Source organism: Haliotis rufescens, unplaced genomic scaffold (genome assembly GCF_023055435.1).
Source record: "Haliotis rufescens isolate VD_foot unplaced genomic scaffold, xgHalRufe1.0.p SCAF_17, whole genome shotgun sequence".
NCBI classification, from domain to species: domain Eukaryota; kingdom Metazoa; phylum Mollusca; class Gastropoda; order Lepetellida; family Haliotidae; genus Haliotis; species Haliotis rufescens.
Genome location: NW_025963857.1, coordinates 191,680 through 217,304, shown reverse-complemented (window position 1 = coordinate 217,304; position 25,625 = coordinate 191,680). Strand labels below are relative to the sequence as shown.

The following is a 25,625-nucleotide window of genomic DNA, read 5'->3' as shown; positions in this document are numbered from 1 at the left end:
CTCGGACGTTTACCTCTCTGGTAAAACCCACGAGCACGGGTATGGTGTTTACACATCTTGAAACATAATTGGGGCGAACCGGGATTCGAACTCACCAAAACGCTATGATTCATCATAAAGCCATGTAAAAATGATGCAGGTCCAAGACGTTGTGTTCACCCTCTGGATGCCGATTTTTTTTTTCTGACGCACATTTTCCTTAAAGGGGCACTGATCTAGTGAAAAGTGAAGTGATGTATTTTGAATGATATTCGACTTCGAAGTGATCGAGGGTTGTAGAGGAGGGACATATATATCCCTGTGGCATCCAGGGGGTTAACGCACAGTTATCGATGTGGTACTGTCAGGGTTAATATAGTTATTGTTTGGTAGCATATCGATCACAAAAATATCTTCATATATGAGGGTTTCAACAAACGAGTCCACCTTTTCCGCTTTGGCCGAGAAAATCGGGCCGTTTTGGAGCTGTGCAGGTTTGGCTAACGACTGTGATTTGTGTACAATCAACTGGAGCCAGATTTGTTTTGTGTTCGTCTGAAATTGACAACTGACACAATCAGCTGATAACCACAAACAACGATGGCAGACAAAAGTGTTGAAGATAGAGGAATGTCGATATTTCTGGATGTAAGTAATGGTTTAAATTCCTAGCATTAGCATTGGTAATGAGGACTGGTGGCGTCCAAATCAGAGGTCGTCATTTTAGCCTAGTTGTAGACAGAAGTTTACGAGGAAGTATTTCCATGTCAGACTGAGACAACAGTTGGTCAACACGATGAGAGCAATGACAGGGCTTGTGCACAGTGAGGTCTTGCTGTTCTGACACTGACAATGTCCGCAACATTTGACTGCTTGTTTGTTGTAAATTTTTGTTTGGTAGTCGAGAAGGCCCGACGGAATTTCCAATGATAACATGTAGGCTTATGATGTATGCAAAGTTGATTACAATGCTTGTTATTCCAGTATTTCTAACTGGATGTGTTTGTACTGAAGTTTACAGAAGTACAAGGATTTAGGTATTGGCTGTGTTTTCTTCAGTTTTGCAGATTCCTGCAAAAGTTTGCACATTGGTTTTTCGATTCATACCTCAATGAACAAAATACACAGTCAATCCTTATAATTAAATTCAACAACGAAAACATGTGTTATCTTCAAAAGTTTAACCAAAAACAGTTGTATTTATCAAAGCAGACAAAACTGATGAGATTGATAAACAATCCAAGTGTAGGAATACATACTGTGGCGTGATGTGAATAGGTGATTGTTTACTTTATGCACATAACTTGACACGCCCACAAAGTCAGTAGACATTCATTGGAGAGTAGAATCAAAACAAAGGACCTGTCAATGAAGGCAAGAAGCGAGAAGGACTACAACAGTCCGGCGGTAATGAACCGGAACAAATATGTCCGGGAGAAGGCGGCTGTTTCAAATGACAAGGTCAGTTACCGCCATATTCAAACATAAGTTCCCTGAGAACGGGAAGACACAGTTGGAAAAATGCGGGTAAGAAATGAAACCCGAAGACATGAAATTTGTGGAACCCAGGCGAGTGGAAATAAAACAGGCGAGCGAGCCTGCGTGTTTGCTGTTTCATTCCTTCTTGGGGTAGTCTGGACAATGGATATGCATGGATTTAGATAAATGTCCTGTGCATGACGATACACGTGAGCAGAAAGGTAATAGTGGGCTTCCCTGACAATTCGTAGTAATAGAAGTAGTGCTCCTTGGTGGGCGTGGCTTAATTTTTGACATTCATTGGGAAATGAATGCAATAACACATGACCAATTCAGCTTATCAGAATGCAGGAACACAAAAATGATTGTAAGTGTATTAATTTATTATTCTTTATATGAAGGATCCTGAGAAAGAATGTATAGTTCTCTATTTCTTCTTCATGATTGATCATGAATTGATAATCAATTAGTTTTCAAAATAAATGATCAATCTTGACATGTTAGGTGATTCCCAATGCCAGTAGTAGGTACCTCATACTTGGTGAAAGATGACTCAGATGGGCTGCAGATACCATGGACACAGGCCAATGTGATAGAGGTCATTGTGATACAGCCCATTGTCATACAGGTCACTGTGATACAGACCATTCTGATACAGGCCATTGTGATACAGGCCATTGTCATACAGGCCATTGTCATACAGGCCATTGTGATACAGGCCATTCTGATACAGGCCATTGTGATACAGGCCATTGTGATACAGGCCATTGACATACAGGCCATTGTCATACAGACCATTGTCATACAGGCCATTGTGATACAGGCCATTGTGATACAGGCCATTGTCATACAGACCATTGTCATACAGGCCATTGTCATACAGACCATTGTCATACAGACCATTGTGATACAGGCCATTGTCATACAGGCCATTGTCATACAGACCATTGTCATACAGACCATTGTGATACAGGCCATTGTCATACAGGCCATTGTCATACAGACCATTGTCATACAGACCATTGTGATACAGGCCATTGTGATACAGGCCATTGTCATACAGACCATTGTCATACAGACCATTGTCATACAGACCATTGCCATACAGGCCATTGTCATACAGACCATTGTCATACAGACCATTGTGATACAGGCCATTGTCATACAGACCATTGTCATACAGACCATTGTCATACAGACCATTGTGATACAGGCCATTGTCATACAGGCCATTGTCATACAGACCATTGTCATACAGACCATTGTGATACAGGCCATTGTGATACAGGCCATTGTCATACAGACCATTGTCATACAGGCCATTGTCATACAGACCATTGTGATACAGGCCATTGTCATACAGACCATTGTGATACAGGCCATTGTCATACAGACCATTGTCATACAGTGCATTGTGATACAGACCATTGTGATACAGACCATTGTCATACAGGCCATTGTGATACAGTCCATTGTGATACAGACCATTGTCATACAGTGCATTGTCATACAGACCATTGTGATACAGGCCATTGTCATACAGGCCATTGTGATACAGGCCATTGTGATACAGGCCATTGTCATACAGACCATTGTCATACAGACCATTGTCATACAGACAATTGTCATTCAGTGCATTGTTATACAGGCCATTGTCATACAGTGCATTGTGATACAGGCCATTGTCATACGGACAATTGTCATACAGTGCATTGTTATACAGGCCATTGTGTTAAGATATGCTGATGATGCTGTAGTAAATACTTTAATCAATTTCTAGACAGCGATATCATCTGGTGGGATTCTAATCCTAATATGCCTGTGCAGAGTTGTGTCCCTTGGGTATGCCAGAAACCTATGATTGTGGATACACGTCACTGTTCGACACATCATGTTTGCTATGTCAGCACCATTCCCTGCTCGTGGGTTTCACCAAAGTGGTAAACGTCGGAGACCTGCATCACTTTGAGCTTTCATCCCACATGAAGATGACATGATGTGATATAACTGAAATACTGTTCAACGCAACATTAAACCCAACTCACTCACTGACTCACTATAACCCTATAATACAAGTATATTCTTATTTCTTTCCCAGGTGTTCAGAAGAGCAGACAAGGATGGTGGGTACTCTCTTAGTTTACATATTGCAGTATACAAACAACTAACTATCCCAAACCTTTAAGATTGCAGTAAAAAAATGTGCAGTGAATCTGGTATAGGTTCAATTAATTGATGATTGATTGATGTAAGTTTCCAACCACATGAACCATGAACCATGAATCAATCATAAAATATTTTTTGATATCTTTGTATTGGACAAACGTAGGTATGGCAGGTAGTAACAACACAGGGTTTGAAGGCAGTGCTTCCAAGATAAAGTTTTACAGAGTATGGTAAACATCAGGATTGTGGTGTTGTTGTTGTGGATACAAACAAGATCTACATCTGTTTTGTTTCTATTCTCATTCCACATAGGTCATCAATTGATCTCAGGGCCTATTTATTGTTTAGCTATCATATAGATTTTAGCTATAAGAACCTTCTTTATCTTTTATAATTTATATCAAATTATAAACAAGGAGCTGTTTGCTTTCATTTGCAATTTCAAACTCTGAATAACTCTTGAATAATACTTGAAACTATGGAAATAATTCCTGCGGTTATAAAAACACCTTGAACATAAACAGTCAGTTCCTGGTAGAAGCTTGCTAGGAGATAGGTTCCCCTGACATGATTTCTCAGGTGGAAATACTCTCCTTGACAGAATACATGACCCTAGCAATGATGGGCTCTACAGTATATAGAAACTGTTCAGCAGGAAAACACTGCCATGTTGGATTCCTTGTGTATGATTTATGTACAAATATAATTTCAGATGATGGTTTTATATCTTGGGAAGAGTTCATTGCCTTCTTTGCTGATGGCGTGATGGGTAAAGAAGAACTGAAAGCTTTGTTCAACGAGATCGACACGCACAACACTGGGTACAGTAACCTGTTCATGTTAACCGGCATCAAGACGCACACTGCGACATCCTGCATATCTTTCTTATACATGAGCGATCACCACCAACACTGCGACATCCTGCATATCTTTCTTATACATGAGCGATCACCACCAACACTGCTACATCCTGCATATCTTTCTTAAACATGAGCGATCACCACGAACACTGCTACATCCTGCATATCTTTCTTAAACATGAGCGATCACCACCAACACTGCTACATCCTGCATATCTTTCTTAAACATGAGCGATCACCACCAACACTGCTACATCCTGCATATCTTTCTTAAACATGAGCGATCACCACCAACACTGCTACATCCTGCATATCTTTCTTAAACATGAGCGATCACCACCAACACTGCTACATCCTGCATATCTTTCTTAAACATGAGCGATCACCACCAACACTGCTACATCCTGCATATCTTTCTTAAATATGAGCGATCACCACCAACACTGCTACATCCTGCATATCTTTCTTAAACATGAGCGATCACCACCAACACTGCTACATCCTGCATATCTTTCTTAAACATGAGCGATCACCACCAACACTGCTACATCCTGCATATCTTTCTTAAACATGAGCGATCAACACCAACACTGCTACATCCTGCATATCTTTCTTAAACATGAGCGATCACCACCAACACTGCTACATCCTGCATATCTTTCTTAAACATGAGCGATCACCACCAACACTGCTACATCCTGCATATCTTTCTTAAACATGAGCGATCACCACCAACACTGCTACATCCTGCATATCTTTCTTAAACATGAGCGATCACCACCAACACTGCTACATCCTGCATATCTTTCTTAAACATGAGCGATCACCACCAACACTGCTACATCCTGCATATCTTTCTTAAACATGAGCGATCACCACCAACACTGCTACATCCTGCATATCTTTCTTAAACATGAGCGATCACCACCAACACTGCTACATCCTGCATATCTTTCTTAAATATGAGCGATCACCACCAACACTGCTACATCCTGCATATCTTTCTTAAACATGAGCGATCACCACCAACACTGCTACATCCTGCATATCTTTCTTAAACATGAGCGATCACCACCAACACTGCTACATCCTGCATATCTTTCTTAAACATGAGCGATCACCACCAACACTGCTACATCCTGCATATCTTTCTTAAACATGAGCGATCAACACCAACACTGCTACATCCTGCATATCTTTCTTAAACATGAGCGATCACCACCAACACTGCTACATCCTGCATATCTTTCTTAAACATGAGCGATCACCACGAACACTGCGACATCTAGCATATCTTTCTTAAACATGAGCGTGATGAGTATTTTCAGGTTTTGTAGAAAATGAATTTACTTGTGAAAAATGAAATTTTTGGTTTTGTAGATTTGTCCATGAGATATTTTCTTTGGAAAGTAGCATATTTGAACTATATTTTGCAGTCTTCCATACACAAACTTAATGTCAGATTGCATGATTTTCAAGAGTTGCGTTGAACATGTTAAAGAGCCTCGTTGTAGGGTTCTAGGTCAGACCTGGTTGATCTGTGAACATCATCTGTGGTGTATGTGGTGTTGTGTCTACACTACATCATCTTCCCGAGGCAAGAGAGTTAACTGACTTTAAAAGTCAAGTTTCCACCCTTGCCGAACTAGGCTGGAATTCCTGGGCTCAATCGTTGCGCCACCAGTGGCTATTACCAGTTATGTCCCTTCTAAACCTCTCCCATGGACCAATCAGATTCCACCTCTCGTATCACTTGCGTTTGCTTCACACAAAATGGTGGCGCCCAGTCAGGACGATCTGATCGATAATCAAGTTCTATATCGTGATAAAACGGGTCTTACATCGCGAAAATGCATCAAATCACATGAGCACCTTAATTAAAAACATGAAAAGATTTGGAAAATTTCTGCTGACAACGAGTTGGTGGTGTACATGCTTTGCAAATCCTGCAATCGACCGAAATCTGCATGACAGTTTACGAACCTGATTTTGATTTCGGTGCACGATTTTGATTGGACTATGCATAGACTCGTTAGTCCAGCCAAAATGTAACTCCATAATACTAGCCTAGTTCAGCAAGGGTGGAAACTGGACTTTTATAGTCAGTTAACTCTCTTGCCTCGGGAAGATGACACTACCGCTGCACAAACACAATAAGGGAAATATTTTGGTGTGGAATTTGTCTGGAACAAACTCTTGAAACAGTGTACAGTGTCTGGGCAAACACCAAGTGGAAACCCTCTTTATTGAGGGTATTAGATCATGTGTTATTCACATCAGATCTCACTTGTGAACTATGATTTGATGCTAATATCTGTGTTATTGCCTGCATAGTATCACTGTAACATACATATGTAACAGTTTACAACAATGTAAGGATATCTACATCAGATCAGGTTTATTATGAACTCCTATCTATGATGCAACAGATTGCTATTACTGCCTGCATGGTATCACTGTAACATACATACATAACAGTTTACAACAATGTAAGGATATCTACATCAGATCAGGTTATTATGAACTCCTATCTATGATGCAACAAATTGCTATTACTGCCTGCATGGTAACACTGTAACATACATATATGTATATAAATAACAGTTTAAGACAATTTAAGGATAGGTGAGGTGGGGTTGAACATCGTGTACAAGATTTTGCACTTTTATAGGGAAATGCGTGCATGCATTTGGAGTTTTGAAACTACTGTGAATCATGGTACAAGGTAACATTACAATCTGGTACCATTTGAGGGCTATAATTCTGAACCAGCTCTCAATGCTTCAGTTTTGCTACAAATCAGAACTTAATAAAACTGACAGTAGGCAACATTTTTGTCTCATTGACCAGGTACAAACTCTGAGGACGTGTGAAGTAAGGTTTACGCTAATCCTCTGGAGTTGTTTTAAAAAGAATTATTTCTAAGGCTGCTATTACTAATTCACTTGATTGTAAGGTATAGAAAGTATGTAAGGAATACAAGATATCCTTATGTGGTGTCTCACCATTAACATTTGACTCTGCGAGGGTTCAGCATTATAGTACATGCACACGCAGACATTTGGACCAACTCATTGGTTTAACCAGAAACATGACATACATTCTGTATTGTGTGGGTTTTGAACGTGTTTAAAAGGATGGGGGATAATGATGACATGCCTGCTCCCTCTACTCCAGCAACATCGACACGGGAGAACTGTGCACCTACGTCGCCACGCACCTGGGGGACTTCAAGCAAATCTACGGCACCCTGGAGGATCTGTCGGCCAAAGTGACGGGGGTGCTCTTCTCCACATCGAAGGTACTGCAGCTCATCCGGAGGACTCATGTAGACGGGTCATGTTCAGTGGTGTACAGTACTTGCTTTACAGATCTCAGACATAATGCGATGGTTGTTCAGTGGTGTATAGTACTTGCTTTACAGATCTCAGACATAATGCCATGGTTGTTCAGTGGTGTACAGTACTTGCTTTACAGATGTCAGACCACAGCGATGGTTGTTCAGTGGTGTAAGTACTTGCTTTACCGATCTCAGACCACAGCGATTGTTGTTCAGTGGTGTACAGTACTTGCTTTACAGATCTCAGACCACAGCGATGGTTGTTCAGTGGTGTACAGTACTTGCTTTACAGATCTCAGACCACAGCGATGGTTGTTCAGTGGTGTACAAAACTTGCTTTACAGATCTCAGATGCCTGAATTTACGAGGGGGCAGATGAATATGTTGGAAGAAATCTGTTATTTCATAGTTACGAGGGGGCAGATAAATATGTTGAGTGTAATCTGTTATTTCAGAGTTACGAGGGGGCAGATAAATACGTTGAGTGTAATCTGTTATTTCAGAGTTACAAGGCGGCAGATGAATACGTTGAGTGTAATCTGTTATTTCAGAGTTACGAGGGGGCAGATAAATATGTTGAGTGTAATCTGTTATTTCAGAGTTACGAGGGGGCAGATGAATACGTTGAGTGTAATCTGTTATTTCAGAGTTACGAGGGGGCAGATGAATATGTTGAGTGAAATCTGTTATTTCAGAGTTACGAGGCGGCAGATGAATACGTTGAGTGAAATTTGTTATTTCAGAGTTACGAGGGGGCAGATGAATATGTTGAGTGAAATCTGTTATTTCAGAGTTACGAGGGGGCAGATGAATACGTTGAGTGTAATCTGTTATTTCAGAGTTACGAGGGGGCAGATGAATACGTTGAGTGAAATCTGTTATTTCAGAGTTATGAGGGGGCGCATGAATATGTTGAGTGTAATCTGTTATTTCAGAGTTACGAGGGGGCGCATGAATATATGTTGAGTGTAATCTGTTATTTCAGAGTTACGAGGGGGCAGATAAATACGTTGAGTGAAATCTGTTATTTCAGAGTTACGAGGCGGCAGATGAATACGTTGAGTGAAATCTGTTATTTCAGTTATGAGGGGGCGCATGAATATATGTTGAGTGTAATCTGTTATTTCAGAGTTATGAGGGGGCACATGAATATGTTGAGTGAAATCTTTTATTTCAGAGTTACGAGGGGGCAGATGAATACGTTGAGTGTAATCTGTTATTTCAGAGTTACGAGGGGGCAGATGACTATGTTGAGTGAAATCTGTTATTTCAGAGTTACGAGGGGGCAGATGAATACGTTGAGTGTAATCTGTTATTTCAGAGTTACGAGGGGGCAGATGAATATGTTGAGTGAAATCTGTGATTTCAGAGTTACGAGGGGGCAGATGAATATGTTGAGTGAAATCTGTTATTTCAGAGTTACGAGGGGGCAGATGAATACGTTGAGTGTAATCTGTTATTTCAGAGTTACGAGGGGGCAGATGAATACGTTGAGTGTAATCTGTTATTTCAGAGTTACGAGGGGGCAGATGAATACGTTGAGTGTAATCTGTTATTTCAGAGTTACGAGGGGGCAGATGAATACGTTTAGTGTTATCTGTTATTTCAGAGTTACGAGGGGGCAGATGAATACGTTGAGTGTAATCTGTTATTTCAGAGTTATGAGGGGGCAGACAGAAAGGAGAAGTTTGTGACCCGGTTCCTGATGCGGGAGGTACAGAACCAGTTGTCAGCCCTGCAGCAGCCGCTAGAGGCAGCATCGGAGGAACTCGACCTCCAGGCGCGCATCGAGAGGTAGGGGATCTTCTCACCTCAGTCACAAGATTCTGTTTAACTAGAAAAACAAAAACATTTGAAGCTGTATTGGAGCTATATAGGCTATGAACTGTTCCAGTGTTAAAATATTATATTTCATGTTTGCTGAAACTTTTTGTCTAGTTTGTGTCAGTAAGCCAGTGAGAATATAGATTAATGCCACAAGAATTACTTTTGTAACATAAAAAGTCATCAGGGTCATTTTCATGAAAATGTAGAAAAAATTGTTCGCTAGCTCGGTGTTTGTTTTTGTTTTCGGCATTGTTTGAGTAAGTTGTGTAACGGGAAACTATAATGTTATGTAGTAAGACTCTTCTGTGCGCTGTCCCATAATGCCATGTTGGGGCTATTACTGGAGTTACTTTCCTTCGGCATATTCTGAGGTCAAAGGTGAAGGTCACGAGATAGAAACAAAATGACCCCAAATGATTTTGTTACACTTTCTTAATAGTATGGAAGTATTTATCATCAAGCGTGGTACTTGCCCTCTCCGGGATGGGGCCCTGCCTTGAGAATGTTTGGATCAAGATGAGTCAGGCTTTTGTTATTGTCAGTTTCTGGGGCACGGTTGACACAATATGTATGGAAGTTTGTAGTTGCTCGTGACTTAAAAGTCCTACCACATGGCATGTCTGTCAGAGGTCAAGGTTATCTGTGAGGTTATTGTGTATCATTCATTGCTAGTTCCTGCAGCAGCGTTACTTGCACAGTCCTGACACTTGGTGGTTGTTGCATCTTGTTTAAGACTGAGAGTTATGGAAGTGACATAGGTATGTTTTGGGAGCTTGGAGGAAATAGTGTTGAAGGGGATGCACACATCTCAAGTTTCAAAAGTCAATAGCCACTTTCTGTTAAAAATTGCTATTTGTATTTTTTGGTTTTATAACCCATCAAAGATGAAGCAGTTGGTCAAAATATCATACATTCAAACTATATTTACTGGACAGCCTGAAGTTAGCTGTGGGTTCGGTATTAGTTTTTTCTAATAATGAAAAACAAGCCAGGAGCGGATTCATTATTCAAAGTCTGTAAGAATGTTGGTCGGGGTCGAGTGATTCACTTTCTGACAATCATGACTGGTAATCCTCAGGGCGGACATACAACCTGTTGAGGTGGAGGCCATGAAGAAGACAGGAGCCACCATCCCAGGTAACCTTCAACTAGCCGACACTGCCAGATAAACACCTATAGGAGAGTCACACCGAAGACCCGGGTTTGATTCCCCACATGGGTACAATGTGTGAAGCCCATTTCTGGTGTCCCCTGCCGTGATATTGCTTGAATATTGCATTACTATAAAAAGCGGCGTAAAACCATACTCACTCACTCACTCACAAACTGTATGGGGCGTTGGACAATCACACATTGTACAGATGATATAAGACTCCAAACTACCCAGGTGTGTTTTGTTGTCTCTTCCTGTACGGGTTCAAGCATTTAGGCATAAGAGCCCTGTTTGAGGATTTTCAATTAACGACAGGCACTGCTTGTTGGAGATTTGGTTTTAAATACATCTCCAGTAAGACACAAGGTTGGACATACATGTGGCTTTAGAAGGATAATAAAGTTTTCTCTACCCCCTGCAAGTGTCCTTGTGCTGTAGCTTTTATAGTTCAGGGCAAAACTGTTTCAGTACACGTGGGTAGTGCAAACCTTATTGTTAGTAATATGTTTTTGGGAAAATACCATACATCATCGATTAACATAAAAAACTTAGAACTCAAAGTATTCCTTCAGTGTTTAGCTCACTCACTCACTCGGTGTTCCAGGTCGGATTGTCCGGCGAGCCAAGCGACAGGTCAGCTCTCAGAGCACAACTAGCGAAGGTAGGTCAACCTGGGGACATTTATGTGATGCTTGCTCAGGATGTAAGTTCCATGTGACATAATGACACAATAACTCTGTCACTGTCAATATGTTCAAGTCTTTGACTGGCATGTAGATGTGATACACATAAGGAAGAGAATTTATGGATGTCAACTTCTTTATTATGAGGAACACAGCGTTACGGAGCATATGCTTACTCCTTCATCAGGTGAATGAATGCTATGAGGTAGGGAAGATATATATGTACCTGGAAGAACTTCCATGCTAAGTACCCCTGGCTGCCCGTTTGCCCAATGTCCATTGCCTGTCACCAATCAGTGATAATGTAAGTCCTGGCTTCCAGTTGTCCATCACGATCACCTACCAGCGCCAAATATCTGTTAGAAGTCATGAGTGCCAATCAGCTGTTGGCTTCCCTTGTCTCTGCCTTTTGTTATCTTAATACTTTTCTTCTTACATGTCGATATATATATTCTCTGCCTTATAGCATTTATTCACCTGATGAAGGAATAAGTATATACTCCGAAACGTGTGTTCCTCATAATAAAGAAGTTGACATCCATAAGCTCCCTTCCTCATTGAGAAATTATCTATTCACTCCAAAGGAAAAATATGGAATATATTTGTATTGGAATCCTGTTATCATACACGTCAAGGAACTAAGATGTTTATTTTTTTCTTGCCATAATTTTGAGAGGTAATTTGAATATTTTTGTGATAAGTGACAAAAAGGACAGAAATTAAAAAGTTAATTATTTATAAAGGTACTTTATAAGTATACCACACAAAGGAAGTTAAAGAACAACCAATTCTTTCACATCACAATGGTTAATCTGTCAAGCGTTCTTTAACATCTTTTGAGTAGAAATTATACACATAAATATGTGTGTAATTCTTATATGATATTGCCTGTACTATGCTGGATACTTTCATACCGCCTCTGACTTCTGCTAATACGACCGTCTATAACTTGATGTCTGCATGTGATTCTGCATGATACATCTTTTATGGTCTATCTGCTCATTATTCTATTAAAAGTGGTAATTAATAAAGAGTATCTTTTTGCTTATTCAATATGTTATATATTATATAAGTAATTGATTTCAATTGTCATATTGTAAAAAACTGAACACATTTATTGTTTTTACAATGACCTGCAGCAGTTGAGAATATTGTGGAGGGTAAATATTTTCAAGTAGTATATTTTCAATTTTCTTCAAATTTTATCTTCTGACTGTCTGTCTCAGCCTCTGCTGCTCATGCTTGTGGTTTGTTGGAGGTGGCAGTTATAGAGTATTATACCACGACTTTATATACTAATGAATATGTATCTCAATACATTTGGAGAATAGTTAATTCCGGTGTATTGCATTTTTCAAAATCATGCAAATTTCATCTTCTTGGCAAAGATATTTACAAGTCAAATCGAAATAATGAAATTCAGAAATTAGCAACTGATCCCCGTGACTGAAAAGGTGAAGCTAGTGGTGTCCAGCTACCTGTATATAATAGTCTGTTAGGAATATGTCGTGACCATAGCAACATCCAACAAAATCGTGGATGACTAAAGAACATATCAATTTTTTGTTGTACGTATCGCAATACATCATGCCACATTATTGCAATACGACAGAAAACATTATTCTTTGTGTAACACAGACATGGATTCCTGGTACTGACAGAGAAGTGAGAGTCAGCATTGAAACTATTGACATAATGTCCCAGTCCATAATACTACCAGACCACAGACCACAGACCACAGACCACAGACCACTCATGTGTTTTGCGGGGATTCCGGGTTAGAATAGGTCCCCAGTATACCACAGTTGTTGTTAAATAGGTGATCAGACTCTGCTAGCTCGTCTTCAGTAATCTATGCAGGCCGTAGGAGGTGACTTAATGGATGGGAGATCAGACTTGGTGACCTGGCCCCCGTAGAGATTCTGGGTTAGAATTAGTCTTCAGTAATCTATGCAGGCCGTAGGAGGTGACTAAATGGATGGGAGATCAGACTTGGTGACCTGGCCCCCATAGAGATTCTGGGTTAGAATTAGTCTTCAGTAATCTATGCAGGCCATAAGAGGTGACTTAATGGATGGGAGATCAGACTTGGTGACCTGGCCCCCATAGAGATTCTGGGTTAGAATTAGTCTTCAGTAATCTATGCAGGCCATAAGAGGTGACTTAATGGATGGAAGATCAGACTTGGTGACCTGGCCCCCGTAGAGATTCTGGGTTAGAATTAGTCTTCAGTAATCTATGCAGGCCATAAGAGGTGACTTAATGGATGGGAGATCAGACTTGGTGACCTGGCCCCCGTAGAGATTCTAGGTTAGAATTAGTCTTCAGTAATCTATGCAGGCCGTAAGAGGTGACTTAATGGATGGGAGATCAGACTTGGTGACCTGGCCCCCGTAGAGATTCTGGGTTAGAATTAGTCTTCAGTAATCTATGCAGGCCATAAGAGGTGACTTAATGGATGGGAGATCAGACTTGGTGACCTGGCCCCCGTAGAGATTCTAGGTTAGAATTAGTCTTCAGTAATCTATGCAGGCCGTAAGAGGTGACTTAATGGATGGGAGATCAGACTTGGTGACCTGGCCCCCATAGAGATTCTGGGTTAGAATTAGTCTTCAGTAATCTATGCAGGCCGTAGGAGGTGACTTAATGGATGGGAGATCAGACTTGGTGACCTGGCCCCCGTAGAGATTCTGGGTTAGAATTAGTCTTCAGTAATCTATGCAGGCCATAAGAGGTGACTTAATGGATGGAAGATCAGACTTGGTGACCTGGCCCCCGTAGAGATTCTGGGTTAGAATTAGTCTTCAGTAATCTATGCAGGCCGTAAGAGGTGACTTAATGGATGGGAGATCAGACTTGGTGACCTGGCCCCCGTAGAGATTCTGGGTTAGAATTAGTCTTCAGTAATCTATGCAGGCCATAAGAGGTGACTTAATGGATGGGAGATCAGACTTGGTGACCTGGCCCCCGTAGAGATTCTAGGTTAGAATTAGTCTTCAGTAATCTATGCAGGCCGTAAGAGGTGACTTAATGGATGGGAGATCAGACTTGGTGACCTGGCCCCCGTAGAGATTCTAGGTTAGAATTAGTCTTCAGTAATCTATGCAGGCCATAAGAGGTGACTTAATGGATGGGAGATCGGTCTTGGTGACCTGGCCCCCGTAGAGATTCTAGGTTAGAATTAGTCTTCAGTAATCTATGCAGGCCGTAAGAGGTGACTTAATGGATGGGAGATCAGACTTGGTGACCTGGCGCCCATAGAGATTCTGGGTTAGAATTAGTCTTCAGTAATCTATGCAGGCCGTAGGAGGTGACTTAATGGATGGGAGATCAGACTTGGTGACCTGGCCCCCGTAGAGATTCTGGGTTAGAATTAGTCTTCAGTAATCTATGCAGGCCATAAGAGGTGACTTAATGGATGGGAGATCAGACTTGGTGACCTGGCCCCCGTAGAGATTCTAGGTTAGAATTAGTCTTCAGTAATCTATGCAGGCCGTAAGAGGTGACTTAATGGATGGGAGATCAGACTTGGTGACCTGGCCCCCTTAGAGATTCTGGGTTAGAATTAGTCTTCAGTAATCTATGCAGGCCGTAAGAGGTGACTTAATGGATGGGAGATCAGACTTGGTGACCTGGCCCCCGTAGAGATTCTGGGTTAGAATTAGTCTTCAGTAATCTATGCAGGCCGTAAGAGGTGACTTAATGGATGGGAGATCAGACTTGGTGACCTGGCCCCCGTAGAGATTCTGGGTTAGAATTAGTCTTCAGTAATCTATGCAGGCCATAAGAGGTGACTTAATGGATGGGAGATCAGACTTGGTGACCTGGCCCCCGTAGAGATTCTAGGTTAGAATTAGTCTTCAGTAATCTATGCAGGCCGTAAGAGGTGACTTAATGGATGGGAGATCAGACTTGGTGACCTGGTGCCCATAGAGATTCTGGGTTAGAATTAGTCTTCAGTAATCTATGCAGGCCGTAGGAGGTGACTTAATGGATGGGAGATCAGACTTGGTGACCTGGCCCCCGTAGAGATTCTGGGTTAGAATTAGTCTTCAGTAATCTATGCAGGCCGTAAGAGGTGACTTAATGGATGGGAGATCAGACTTGGTGACCTGGCCCCCGTAGAGATTCTGGGTTAGAATTAGTCTTCAGTAATCTATGCAGGCCGTAAGAGGTGACTTAATGGATGGGAGATCAGACTTGGTGACCTGGCCCCCGTAGAGATTCTGGGTTAGAATTAGTCTTCAGTAATCTATGCAGGCCGTAAGAGGTGACTTAATGGATGGGAGATCAGACTTGGTGACCTGGCCCCCGTAGAGATTCTGTGTTAGAATTAGTCTTCAGTAATCTATGCAGGCCATAAGAGGTGACTTAATGGATGGGAGATCAGACTTGGTGACCTGGCCCCCGTAGAGATTCTGGGTTAGAATTAGTCTTCAGTAATCTATGCAGGCCGTAAGAGGTGACTTAATGGATGGGAGATCAGACTTGGTGACCTGGTGCCCATAGAGATTCTGGGTTAGAATTAGTCTTCAGTAATCTATGCAGGCCGTAGGAGGTGACTTAATGGATGGGAGATCAGACTTGGTGACCTGGCCCCCGTAGAGATTCTGGGTTAGAATTAGTCTTCAGTAATCTATGCAGGCCATAAGAGGTGACTTAATGGATGGGAGATCAGACTTGGTGACCTGGCCCCCGTAGAGATTCTAGGTTAGAATTAGTCTTCAGTAATCTATGCAGGCCGTAAGAGGTGACTTAATGGATGGGAGATCAGACTTGGTGACCTGGCCCCCTTAGAGATTCTGGGTTAGAATTAGTCTTCAGTAATCTATGCAGGCCGTAGAAGGTGACTGAATGGATGGGAGATCAGACTTGGTGACCTGGCCCCCGTAGAGATTCTAGGTTAGAATTAGTCTTCAGTAATCTGTGCAGGCTATAAGAGGTGACTTAATGGATGGGAGATCAGACTTGGTGACCTGGCCCCCATAGAGATTCTGGGTTAGAATTAGTCTTCAGTAATCTATGCAGGCCGTAGGAGGTGACTTAATGGATGGGAGATCAGACTTGGTGACCTGGCCCCCGTAGAGATTCTGGGTTAGAATTAGTCTTCAGTAATCTATGCAGGCCATAAGAGGTGACTTAATGGATGGGAGATCAGACTTGGTGACCTGGCCCCCGTAGAGATTCCAGGTTAGAATTAGTCTTCAGTAATCTATGCAGGCCGTAAGAGGTGACTTAATGGATGGGAGATCAGACTTGGTGACCTGGCCCCCATAGGGATTCTGGGTTAGAATTAGTCTTCAGTAATCTATGCAGGCTATAAGAGGTGACTTAATGGATGGGAGATCAGACTTGGTGACCTGGCCCCCTTAGAGATTCTGGGTTAGAATTAGTCTTCAGTAATCTATGCAGGCTATAAGAGGTGACTTAATGGATGGGAGATCAGACTTGGTGACCTGGCCCCCCATAGAGATTCTGGGTTAGAATTAGTCTTCAGTAATCTATGCAGGCCGTAAGAGGTGACTTAATGGATGGGAGATCAGACTTGGTGACCTGGCCCCCCCATAGAGATTCTGGGTTAGAATTAGTCTTCAGTAATCTTTGAAGGCCGTAGGAGGTGACTTAATGGATGGGAGATCAGACTTGGTGACCTGGCCCCCGTAGAGATTCTGGGTTAGAATTAGTCTTCAGTAATCTATGCAGGCCATAAGAGGTGACTTAATGGATGGGAGATCAGACTTGGTGACCTGGCCCCCCATAGAGATTCTGGGTTAGAATTAGTCTTCAGTAATCTATGCAGGCCGTAAGAGGTGACTTAATGGATGGGAGATCAGACTTGGTGACCTGGCCCCTGTAGAGATTCTGGGTTAGAATTAGTCTTCAGTAATCTATGCAGGCCGTAGGAGGTGACTTAATGGATGGGAGATCAGACTTGGTGACCTGGCCCCCTTAGAGATTCTGTGTTAGAATTAGTCTTCAGTAATCTATGCAGGCCGTAAGAGGTGACTTAATGGATGGGAGATCAGACTTGGTGACCTGGCCCCCATAGAGATTCTGGGTTAGAATTAGTCTTCAGTAATCTATGCAGGCCATAAGAGGTGACTTAATGGATGGGAGATCAGACTTGGTGACCTGGCCCCCCATAGAGATTCTGGGTTAGAATTAGTATCAGTAATCTATGCAGGCCGTAAGAGGTGACTTAATGGATGGGAGATCAGACTTGGTGACCTGGCCCCGTAGAGATTCTGGGTTAGAATTAGTCTTCAGTAATCTATGCAGGCTGTAAGAGGTGACTTAATGGATGGGAGATCAGACTTGGTGACCTGGCCCCTGTAGAGATTCTGGGTTAGAATTAGTCTTCAGTAATCTATGCAGGCCATAAGAGGTGACTTAATGGATGGGAGATCAGACTTGGTGACCTGGCCCCCTTAGAGATTCTGGGTTAGAATTAGTCTTCAGTAATCTATGCAGGCCGTAGGAGGTGACTAAATCGATGTCTGGTTGGTTTTGGTGACCTGGTTGATAGTTTCTTGTACTGTACAGTGTGAATTGTTGCTATTAATATCCATCATTGGATCATCTGGCCCAGACCATATAGCTGCAATATTTCTGAGGGTGGCATAAAACAAAGGACACACAGTTTCTTGGCTGATTGCATGTCATGGCAGGGCCTGAGCTCATGCTTTGGATCACGTGTTTGTCTGGTCCAGACTTGATTGTGTACAGACCGCTGTCTTGTCACTACAGCGTTGCTGACTGAAGTGTAAACCTACATTCACTCACTCACTCTGGTTTATTGTTGGTTTATTCTGGTTATTGTCGAAATGTTTGCAAAAATCTGTGGTGTGGTTGATAAAGACCTTTTCCAAAAAGCAGCCAGATGAAAGTTATGTAACACATATAATATAATATCTAGTTGTGTATGATAACATTATTAATAACATATAGCCTCTTTGATATCTTTGTGTGCTAATTCTATTTTGCTACTTCTATTTTGATATCTTGCAAACCTATGCATGTTTAACTGTGTTTCATACATACTAACTTCTACATTCTTGCTGGCTCTATCAGCTGTGCTAATTTCTTGCGCATCACCTTCTGTTACCATGGTTACACATCTGTAAACTTTGGTCTTTGTTTGATTTCAATCAATGTTTTGATCCTAATCAATCAGTGCAGTGCCAGATGTAAGCATGCAAGGCTCCTCCAACACATTATCATGTCTTCAAGCCCCCTGTTGTCACAATGAAATTGTAATACTGTTTGTCAGAGGAAATTTATCTGTTAGTTCTTATTAAAGAAAGAAATGATGTATGTTTCTCGAGGAAAATATGAAGCAATTGAATACAATTTTTTTTTAATTCGACAACTGGTGTTGTTTGGGACGACAGACATGAACATTGGAGACATGAACCCTCGGCACCTTTCTGCATCTACAAATGTTCCGAATCAGGGTGTTACAGGTGTGTGTCTGTATTGTGCAGGGTGTTACAGCAGTGTGTCTGTATTGTGCAGGGTGTAACAGCAGTGTGTCTGTATTGTGCAGGGTGTTACAGCTGTGTGTCTGTATTGTTCAGGTGTTACAGCAGTGTGTCTGTATTGTGCAGGGTGTAACAGCAGTGTGTCTGTATTGTGCAGGGTGTTACATCAGTGTGTCTGTATTGTACAGGTGTTACAGCAGGGTGTCTGTATTGTGCAGGGTGTTACATCAGTTTGTCTGTATTGTGCAGGGTGTAACAGCAGTGTGTCTGTATTGTGCAGGGTGTTACATCAGTGTGTCTGTATTGTGCAGGGTGTTACAGCAGTGTGTCTGTATTGTGCAAGGTGTTACAGCAGTGTGTCTGTATTGTGCAGGGTGTTACAGCAGTGTGTCTGTATTGTGCAGGGTGTTACAGCAGTGTGTCTGTATTGTGCAGGGTGTTACAGCAGTGTGTCTGTATTGTGCAGGTGTTAAAGCAGTGTGTCTGTATTGTGCAGGGTGTTACAGCAGTGTGTCTGTATTGTGCAGGGTGTTACAGCAGTGTGTCTGTATTGTGCAGGGTGTTACAGCAGTGTGTCTGTATTGTGCAGGTGTTACAGCGGTGTGTCTGTATTGTGCAGGGTGTTACAGCAGTGTGTCTGTATTGTGCAGGGTGTTACAGCAGTGTGTCTGTATTGTGCAGGGTGTTACAGCAGTGTGTGTCTGTATTGTGCAGGGTGTTACAGCAGTGTGTCTGTATTGTGCAGGTGTTACAGCAGTGTGTCTGTATTGTGCAGGGTGTTACAGCAGTGTGTCCTCTATTGTGCAGGGTGTTACAGCAGTGTGTCTGTATTGTGCAGGGTGTTACAGCAGTGTGTCTGTATTGTACAGGTGTTACAGCAGTGTGTCTGTATTGTGCAGGGTGTTACAGCAGTGTGTCTGTATTGTGCAGGGTGTTACAGCAGTGTGTCTGTATTGTTCAGGTGTTACAGCAGTGTGTCTGTATTACGCAGGGCGTTACATCAGTGTGTCTGTATTGTGCAGGGTGTTACATCAGTGTGTCTGTATTGTACAGGTGTTACAGCAGGGTGTCTGTATTGTGCAGGGTGTTACATCAGTTTGTCTGTATTGTGCAGGTGTTACAGCAGTGTGTCTGTATTGTACAGGTGTTACAGCAGTGTGTATGTATTGTGCAGGGTGTTACAGCAGTGTGTCTGTATTGTGCAGGGTGTTACATCAGTGTGTCTGTATTGTGCAGGGTGTTACAGCAGTGTGTCTGTATTGTGCAGGGTGTTACAGCAGTGTGTCTGTATTGTGCAGGTGTTACAGCAGTGTGTCTGTATTCTGCCGGACGTTACAGCAGTGTGTCTGTATTGTGCAGGGTGTTACAGCAGTGTGTCTGTATTGTGCAGGTAGTTACAGCAGTGTGTCTGTATTGTACAGGTGTTACAGCAGTGTGTCTGTGCACTGTGTTACAGGTGTGTGTCTGTAATGTGCAGGGTGTTACAGCAGTTTGTCTGTATTGTACAGGTGTTACAGCAGTGTGTCTGTATTGTGCAGGGTGTTACAGCAGTGTGTCTGTATTGTGCAGGGTTTTACAGCAGTGTGTCTGTATTGTGCAGGGTGTTACAGCAGTGTGTCTGTATTATGCAGGGTGTTACAGCATTGCGTCTGTATTGTGCAGGGTGTTACAGTAGTGTGTCTGTATTGTGCAGGGTGTTACAGCAGTGTGTCTGTATTGTGCAGGGTGTTACAGCAGTGTGTCTGTATTGTGCAGGTGTTACAGCAGTGTGTCTGTATTGTGCAGGTTGTTACAGCAGTGTGTCTGTATTGTGCAGGGTGTTACAGCAGTGTGTCTGTATTGTGCAGGTGTTACATCAGTGTTAACTGTGTCTGTATTGTGCAGGGTATGGTAGCCAGGTGTTGACGCTGCAGGTGGACAGACTGGAAAATCTCATAGACAAACTGGAATCTAAGGTAATTCCTTGCTGTTATTGTAACTCAAAAGAAAAACATACATGCAGTTGCCATGGTTACCATTTGATTAATAATTGTAAAATGTTCTTTTCATTGATATTCTTATTGTGTTCTGAATCATTTTATCTGCAATGCAAATTTTGTACAAATGGTGTATTGTTTGTGTTTTCAGGTGAACTTCGACAACTTTGTTGATGAGGAGGTTGTGTATGAGCCCGAGTGCCTGGTGCGTACAAGCTTTAAGATCCTTTTTGTAAAGGTCACATTTTCCATTGAAAATCCACCTAAAATCATCATTGTGTAATTTTGTTTTGCTACAAAATAGTGTATTAGGATAAAAAAAAATAATAGTCTTGTTTCTCAAGAACCACCCGCATGATCATAAAGTCTGTTGCACATTTTGTTTTTATTTCTATTTTCAAATAAATATCAAAATCCTAATACTTAAACACAATGCACAAAAAAATGAAAATGGAAACAAAAACGAAACGTGCAATGAACTTTATGACGATGTTGTTGCAGATGTTGGACCTATGATGGTGCTATTTGTGTCTACATCTCGTGTTGTTGCAGATGTTGATGCTACAATGATGCTATTTGTGTCTATATCTCATGTTGTTGCAGATGTTGATGCTACGATGATGCTATTTGTGTCTACATCTCGTGTTGTTGCAGATGTTGATGCTACGATGATGCTATTTGTGTCTACATCTCATGTTGTTGCAGATGTTGATGCTACAGAGGAGCTTTGAAGTGAAGGTGGAGGAGCTGGACAGTTTCAAGTCGAGTCTCAGGGCGTATGTGGAGTCTACCCAAGGTGTGGGTGGATGTCGCAAGTAAGATCACGTAGTTGATAATTGCGACCTAAATATATCCATGTATGTCTCTGAAATGCATTCATTCATGATATATTATGATGCAATTTTCTTTTTATCATAAGTCAGACTTCTTATTTCACATGTTTAAGATATGCAGGGATACGATATATGGAAGAACAACTTCGTTATTACATTTAGGAGCAATGTTTTGGTCTAGATTCTAACAATGTATCAAACAAGTGGAGAATTTACACAGAAACGTTCCTAAATGTACGAAGTTGTTCTTCCACATATCGTATCCCTACTGAGTACTCCATCTTTGAAATGCCTCTCAAAGAAGTTATGTTTAAGGTAGATAATGGAGTCCTTGGTACTTCTACCATACCATGCTTTTCAAAGTCTGAAGTCTTCATGTTCAATTTGGAGCAGAGATTAATGAGATAGTATTTTTTATTTCATGAGTAGGGCTACTCATGTTAGTTAATGACAAGGGCCAGGGTTGGCATGACCTATGTTTTGGTGATACGTTACTTTGGTGATTTCCTGTACCAGCACCTCTGTCTGATGGCGCCTAAATTGTTTGTTTGTTTATTTAGTTATTATTCGTTCGTTCGTTCGTTCGTTCGTTCGTTCGTTCGTTCGTTCATGCCCTGCTGTTTATTTGTGTCTGTTTTTAGAACCTGACAAATTATATAAAAGATATTAAGTTCTAGGCCTCCACAGCATATCCAACACTTGGCGCTGACAACAACTGACTTTCCCTGTAGCAGCTCCTACACAGAAACCATGTCTGTCAGTGTGACTTTGTGACACGTTGTGCTGTTTCAGTGTGAGTGTACGATCAATCAGAGACAGCAACAAGCTGACCTTGTACGAGATCTGGAATACAGAGGCAGACAAGAAAAGGTGGATGTCATCTGTGGTGTTTCTTTACTTACATTTTGCTGTCATAACACCCTGGGCTACAGTCTCTATTAATAAAATAGTCTGTTTCATTCAGAGGTGGTAAATGTGATTTGATGCCTCTGATTGACCAATCAAATTGAAGTAATTTCCAAATACTGGTTTACCACTGACTCAAATCTATCTATATCAGGCTATTTCATTGTGTCGTAGTCGAAGTCGTCACTCTGTAGGAATCGAAGTCCAAACTGATACATCATGTCACTCAAGGGTATCAACAAATCTCAGATATTCAGGACTGGTGACCATGAAACTGAAACATCTTATGGGCCTCATTTCATTACCGGACTACTAAGGCTGGGACGGGTAACATGGGTACTCGGGTGGGTCCTGAGTAGGACCTGGGTACCCACAGGAGTACCCGGACCCGTGGTTAGTCACGTGTTTCATGACAAAAATTATCTAAAACTCCATGGTTACACCATGAGTCACTAATGTTCCCATTTCTTTCTAACAATGCACCCATTCTTTCTGACTTTTATATGTTTGAATAAAGATAAAACTTCATGCAGTGTATGCATGACCAGATTGTTTTACATGTGTATCTAAATACATTTTGCCAGGGCTATGGTCAAACTTTTCCAAATCGGACAGTTAGTACCTATCTCCAAATATCTACAGCGTGTACCCGGGTAGGGTCAGGTAATAAGGTGGTGGGTACCCGGGTAGTAAATTTGGACTCGTCCCAGCCCTGCTGACTACAAATGGCCACACAGTCCGATGACACTAGATATCAGACATATGTATGATGGCAGAAGATTGTGTGTACAAACCTGTGAAGTACTGATGATGAATTGCTGTTTTGAAATTAGATTTAAACAAATACTTATTCATGCTGATGTTTTCAATTCAGATGCGAAGAAAGTGCAACTAGTGGTACATTCATGACGAACATCGCGAGTCAGCTGGCGACACCCGAGACGTCCAGTAGCATGACTGTGCCAGGTGAGCACTTCACACACTAGGAGTTGGTCAAAGTTGGGTACTTCACACACTAGGACTTGGTCAGAGTTGGGTACTTCACGCACTAGAACTTGGTCAGAGTTGGGTACTTCACACACTAGGACTTGGTCAGAGGTGGGTACTTCACGCACTAGAACTTGGTCAGAGTTGGGTACTTCACACACTAGGACTTGGTCGGAGGTGGGTACTTCACACACTAGGACTTGGTCAGAGGTGGGTACTTCACACACTAGGACTTGGTCAGAGTTGGGTACATCACACACTAGGACTTGGTCGGAGTTGGGTACTTCACACACTAGGACTTGGTCAGAGTTGGGTACTTCACACACTAGGACTTGGTCGGAGTTGGGTACTTCACACACTAGGACTTGGTCAGAGTTGGGCACTTCACACACTAGGACTTGGTCGGAGGTGGGAACTTCACACACTAGGACTTGGTCGGAGGTGGGTACTTCACACACTAGGACTTGGTCGGAGGTGGGTACTTCACACACTAGGACTTGGTCGGAGTTGGGTACAGGACTTGGTCGGAGTTGGGTACTTCACACACTAGGACTTGGTCAGAGTTGGGTACTTCACACACTAGGACTTGGTCAGAGTTGGGTACTTCACACACTAGGACTTGGTCGGAGTTGGGTACTTCACACACTAGGACTTGGTCGGAGTTGGGTACTTCACACACTAGGACTTGGTTGGAGTTGGGTACTTCACACACTAGGACTTGGTCAGAGGTGGGACACACCTTTATATTTTGTGGTTTAAATCATCTTTGGCAGGTACAGAGTTGCATCCATTAGGCATGCCAGAAATCCACGATCATACGTTCAAATCCTGGTTCAACCTGCCCCCGTGAAGAGCCGGTTAAATTAGGTCGTCAGCAACCCATGCTTTTTGTAAGAGGCGACTTACATGATTGTGTGGTCCGGCTTGCTGAATTGGTTAATGCATGTCATCATATCCCAATTGTGTAGATTGATGCTCATGGTATCAGTCATTGGATTGTCTGGTCCAGACTCAATTATTTACAGACTGCTGTCATGTAGCTGGAATATTGTTGAATGCAGCTTTAAACAACGACCAAAACAAAGAACTAGAGATTTCTCTGATCATGGTTCAACAATAGCTAATGTCTCATGAATGTAAGCTAGGAATGAAGGTCTAGTGCTTTTGAAAACTCTAAAAATTACCAGTCCCACCCTAATTTTTGTCAATCCCAACTTTGAACAAATAAAAAAACGTATGGAAATTACCTGGTTTTAACTCTCTCAAGATCATGTTTCATTGCAACGATATCATCTCTGAAGTAACTTATTTAGATCTACTCGTCATTCACACGAAGTCCAGTCACAGTTTGCTCTCTCTTTTTCAATACTTCTAGACAAAGTCGCTACAAATATATATTTAACCCCAATTCAAAGCAAAATGATATTTCCTTGCACTAAAAATAGACAACGGGAAACCCTGATGGTAACAGACAAGCTGACTTTTTTTGAAAAATATACATATTTGAATATCGCCAATGTTTTGTTCAACAAAACAAAACTTATAAGACACTCTATTTGTCAGTCCACAGGGACTGGCAGTCACATGAATTACCGGTCCAAACCTAATCTTACCGGTACAAACTGGTATGTACCAGTATACAGGAACACTGAGTTTGTGAAGGTTGCATGTCAGTGTTATCTGTGTTGATGTTTCAGGGAGCTGGTGGAACACGTCAATGTAGAGAGACCAGAACAGATGTGAGTCAAGTCAAGTAGGACCAATCTTCCCGAGGCAAGAGAGTTAACTGACTTTAAAGTCCAGTTTCCACACTTGCCGAACTAGGCTTGAATTGCTGGGCTCGATCGTAGCGCCACCAGTGGCTATTATGAGTCATGTCCCTTCTATGCCTCTCCTATGGACCAATCAGATGCCACCTCTTGTATCACTAGCATTTGCTTCAAACTAAATGGCAG

General features: G+C 42.0%; 1 protein-coding gene across 3 annotated transcripts; it reads left to right on the top strand.

Annotated features, from left to right (window-relative positions):
- Positions 1 to 468: 468 nt before the first annotated feature.
- Positions 469 to 25,620, top strand: LOC124113265 (N-terminal EF-hand calcium-binding protein 1-like). Of its 3 annotated transcripts, none has more exons than XM_046473812.2 (14): positions 469 to 627; positions 3,557 to 3,581; positions 4,337 to 4,445; positions 7,662 to 7,785; positions 9,482 to 9,618; positions 10,730 to 10,788; positions 11,409 to 11,465; positions 12,630 to 12,647; positions 20,853 to 20,923; positions 21,096 to 21,149; positions 21,650 to 21,759; positions 22,570 to 22,647; positions 23,558 to 23,649; positions 25,368 to 25,557. In XM_046473812.2, the coding sequence occupies exons 1-14, from the start codon at positions 580 to 582 to the stop codon at positions 25,391 to 25,393; spliced, it is 1,008 nt and encodes a 335-aa protein (XP_046329768.2). In that variant the 5' UTR covers positions 469 to 579; the 3' UTR covers positions 25,394 to 25,557. The 3 variants fall into 3 exon arrangements, with proteins under 3 accessions (XP_046329768.2, XP_046329849.2, XP_046329688.2); XM_046473732.2 differs by having other exon boundaries at positions 470 to 627; positions 12,627 to 12,647; positions 25,368 to 25,620; XM_046473893.2 differs by lacking the exon at positions 12,630 to 12,647.
- Positions 25,621 to 25,625: the final 5 nt, after the last annotated feature.

Excerpts from the sequence above, each read along its gene's own strand:
- LOC124113265 (XM_046473732.2), top strand. The coding sequence starts at position 580 with ATGGCAGACAAAAGTGTTGAAGATAGAGGAATGTCGATATTTCTGGAT. Across the intron at positions 3,582-4,336 it reads CAGAAGAGCAGACAAGGATG|ATGATGGTTTTATATCTTGG; the intron begins GTGGGTACTCTC and ends ATATAATTTCAG. Across the intron at positions 9,619-10,729 it reads CTCCAGGCGCGCATCGAGAG|GGCGGACATACAACCTGTTG; the intron begins GTAGGGGATCTT and ends GGTAATCCTCAG.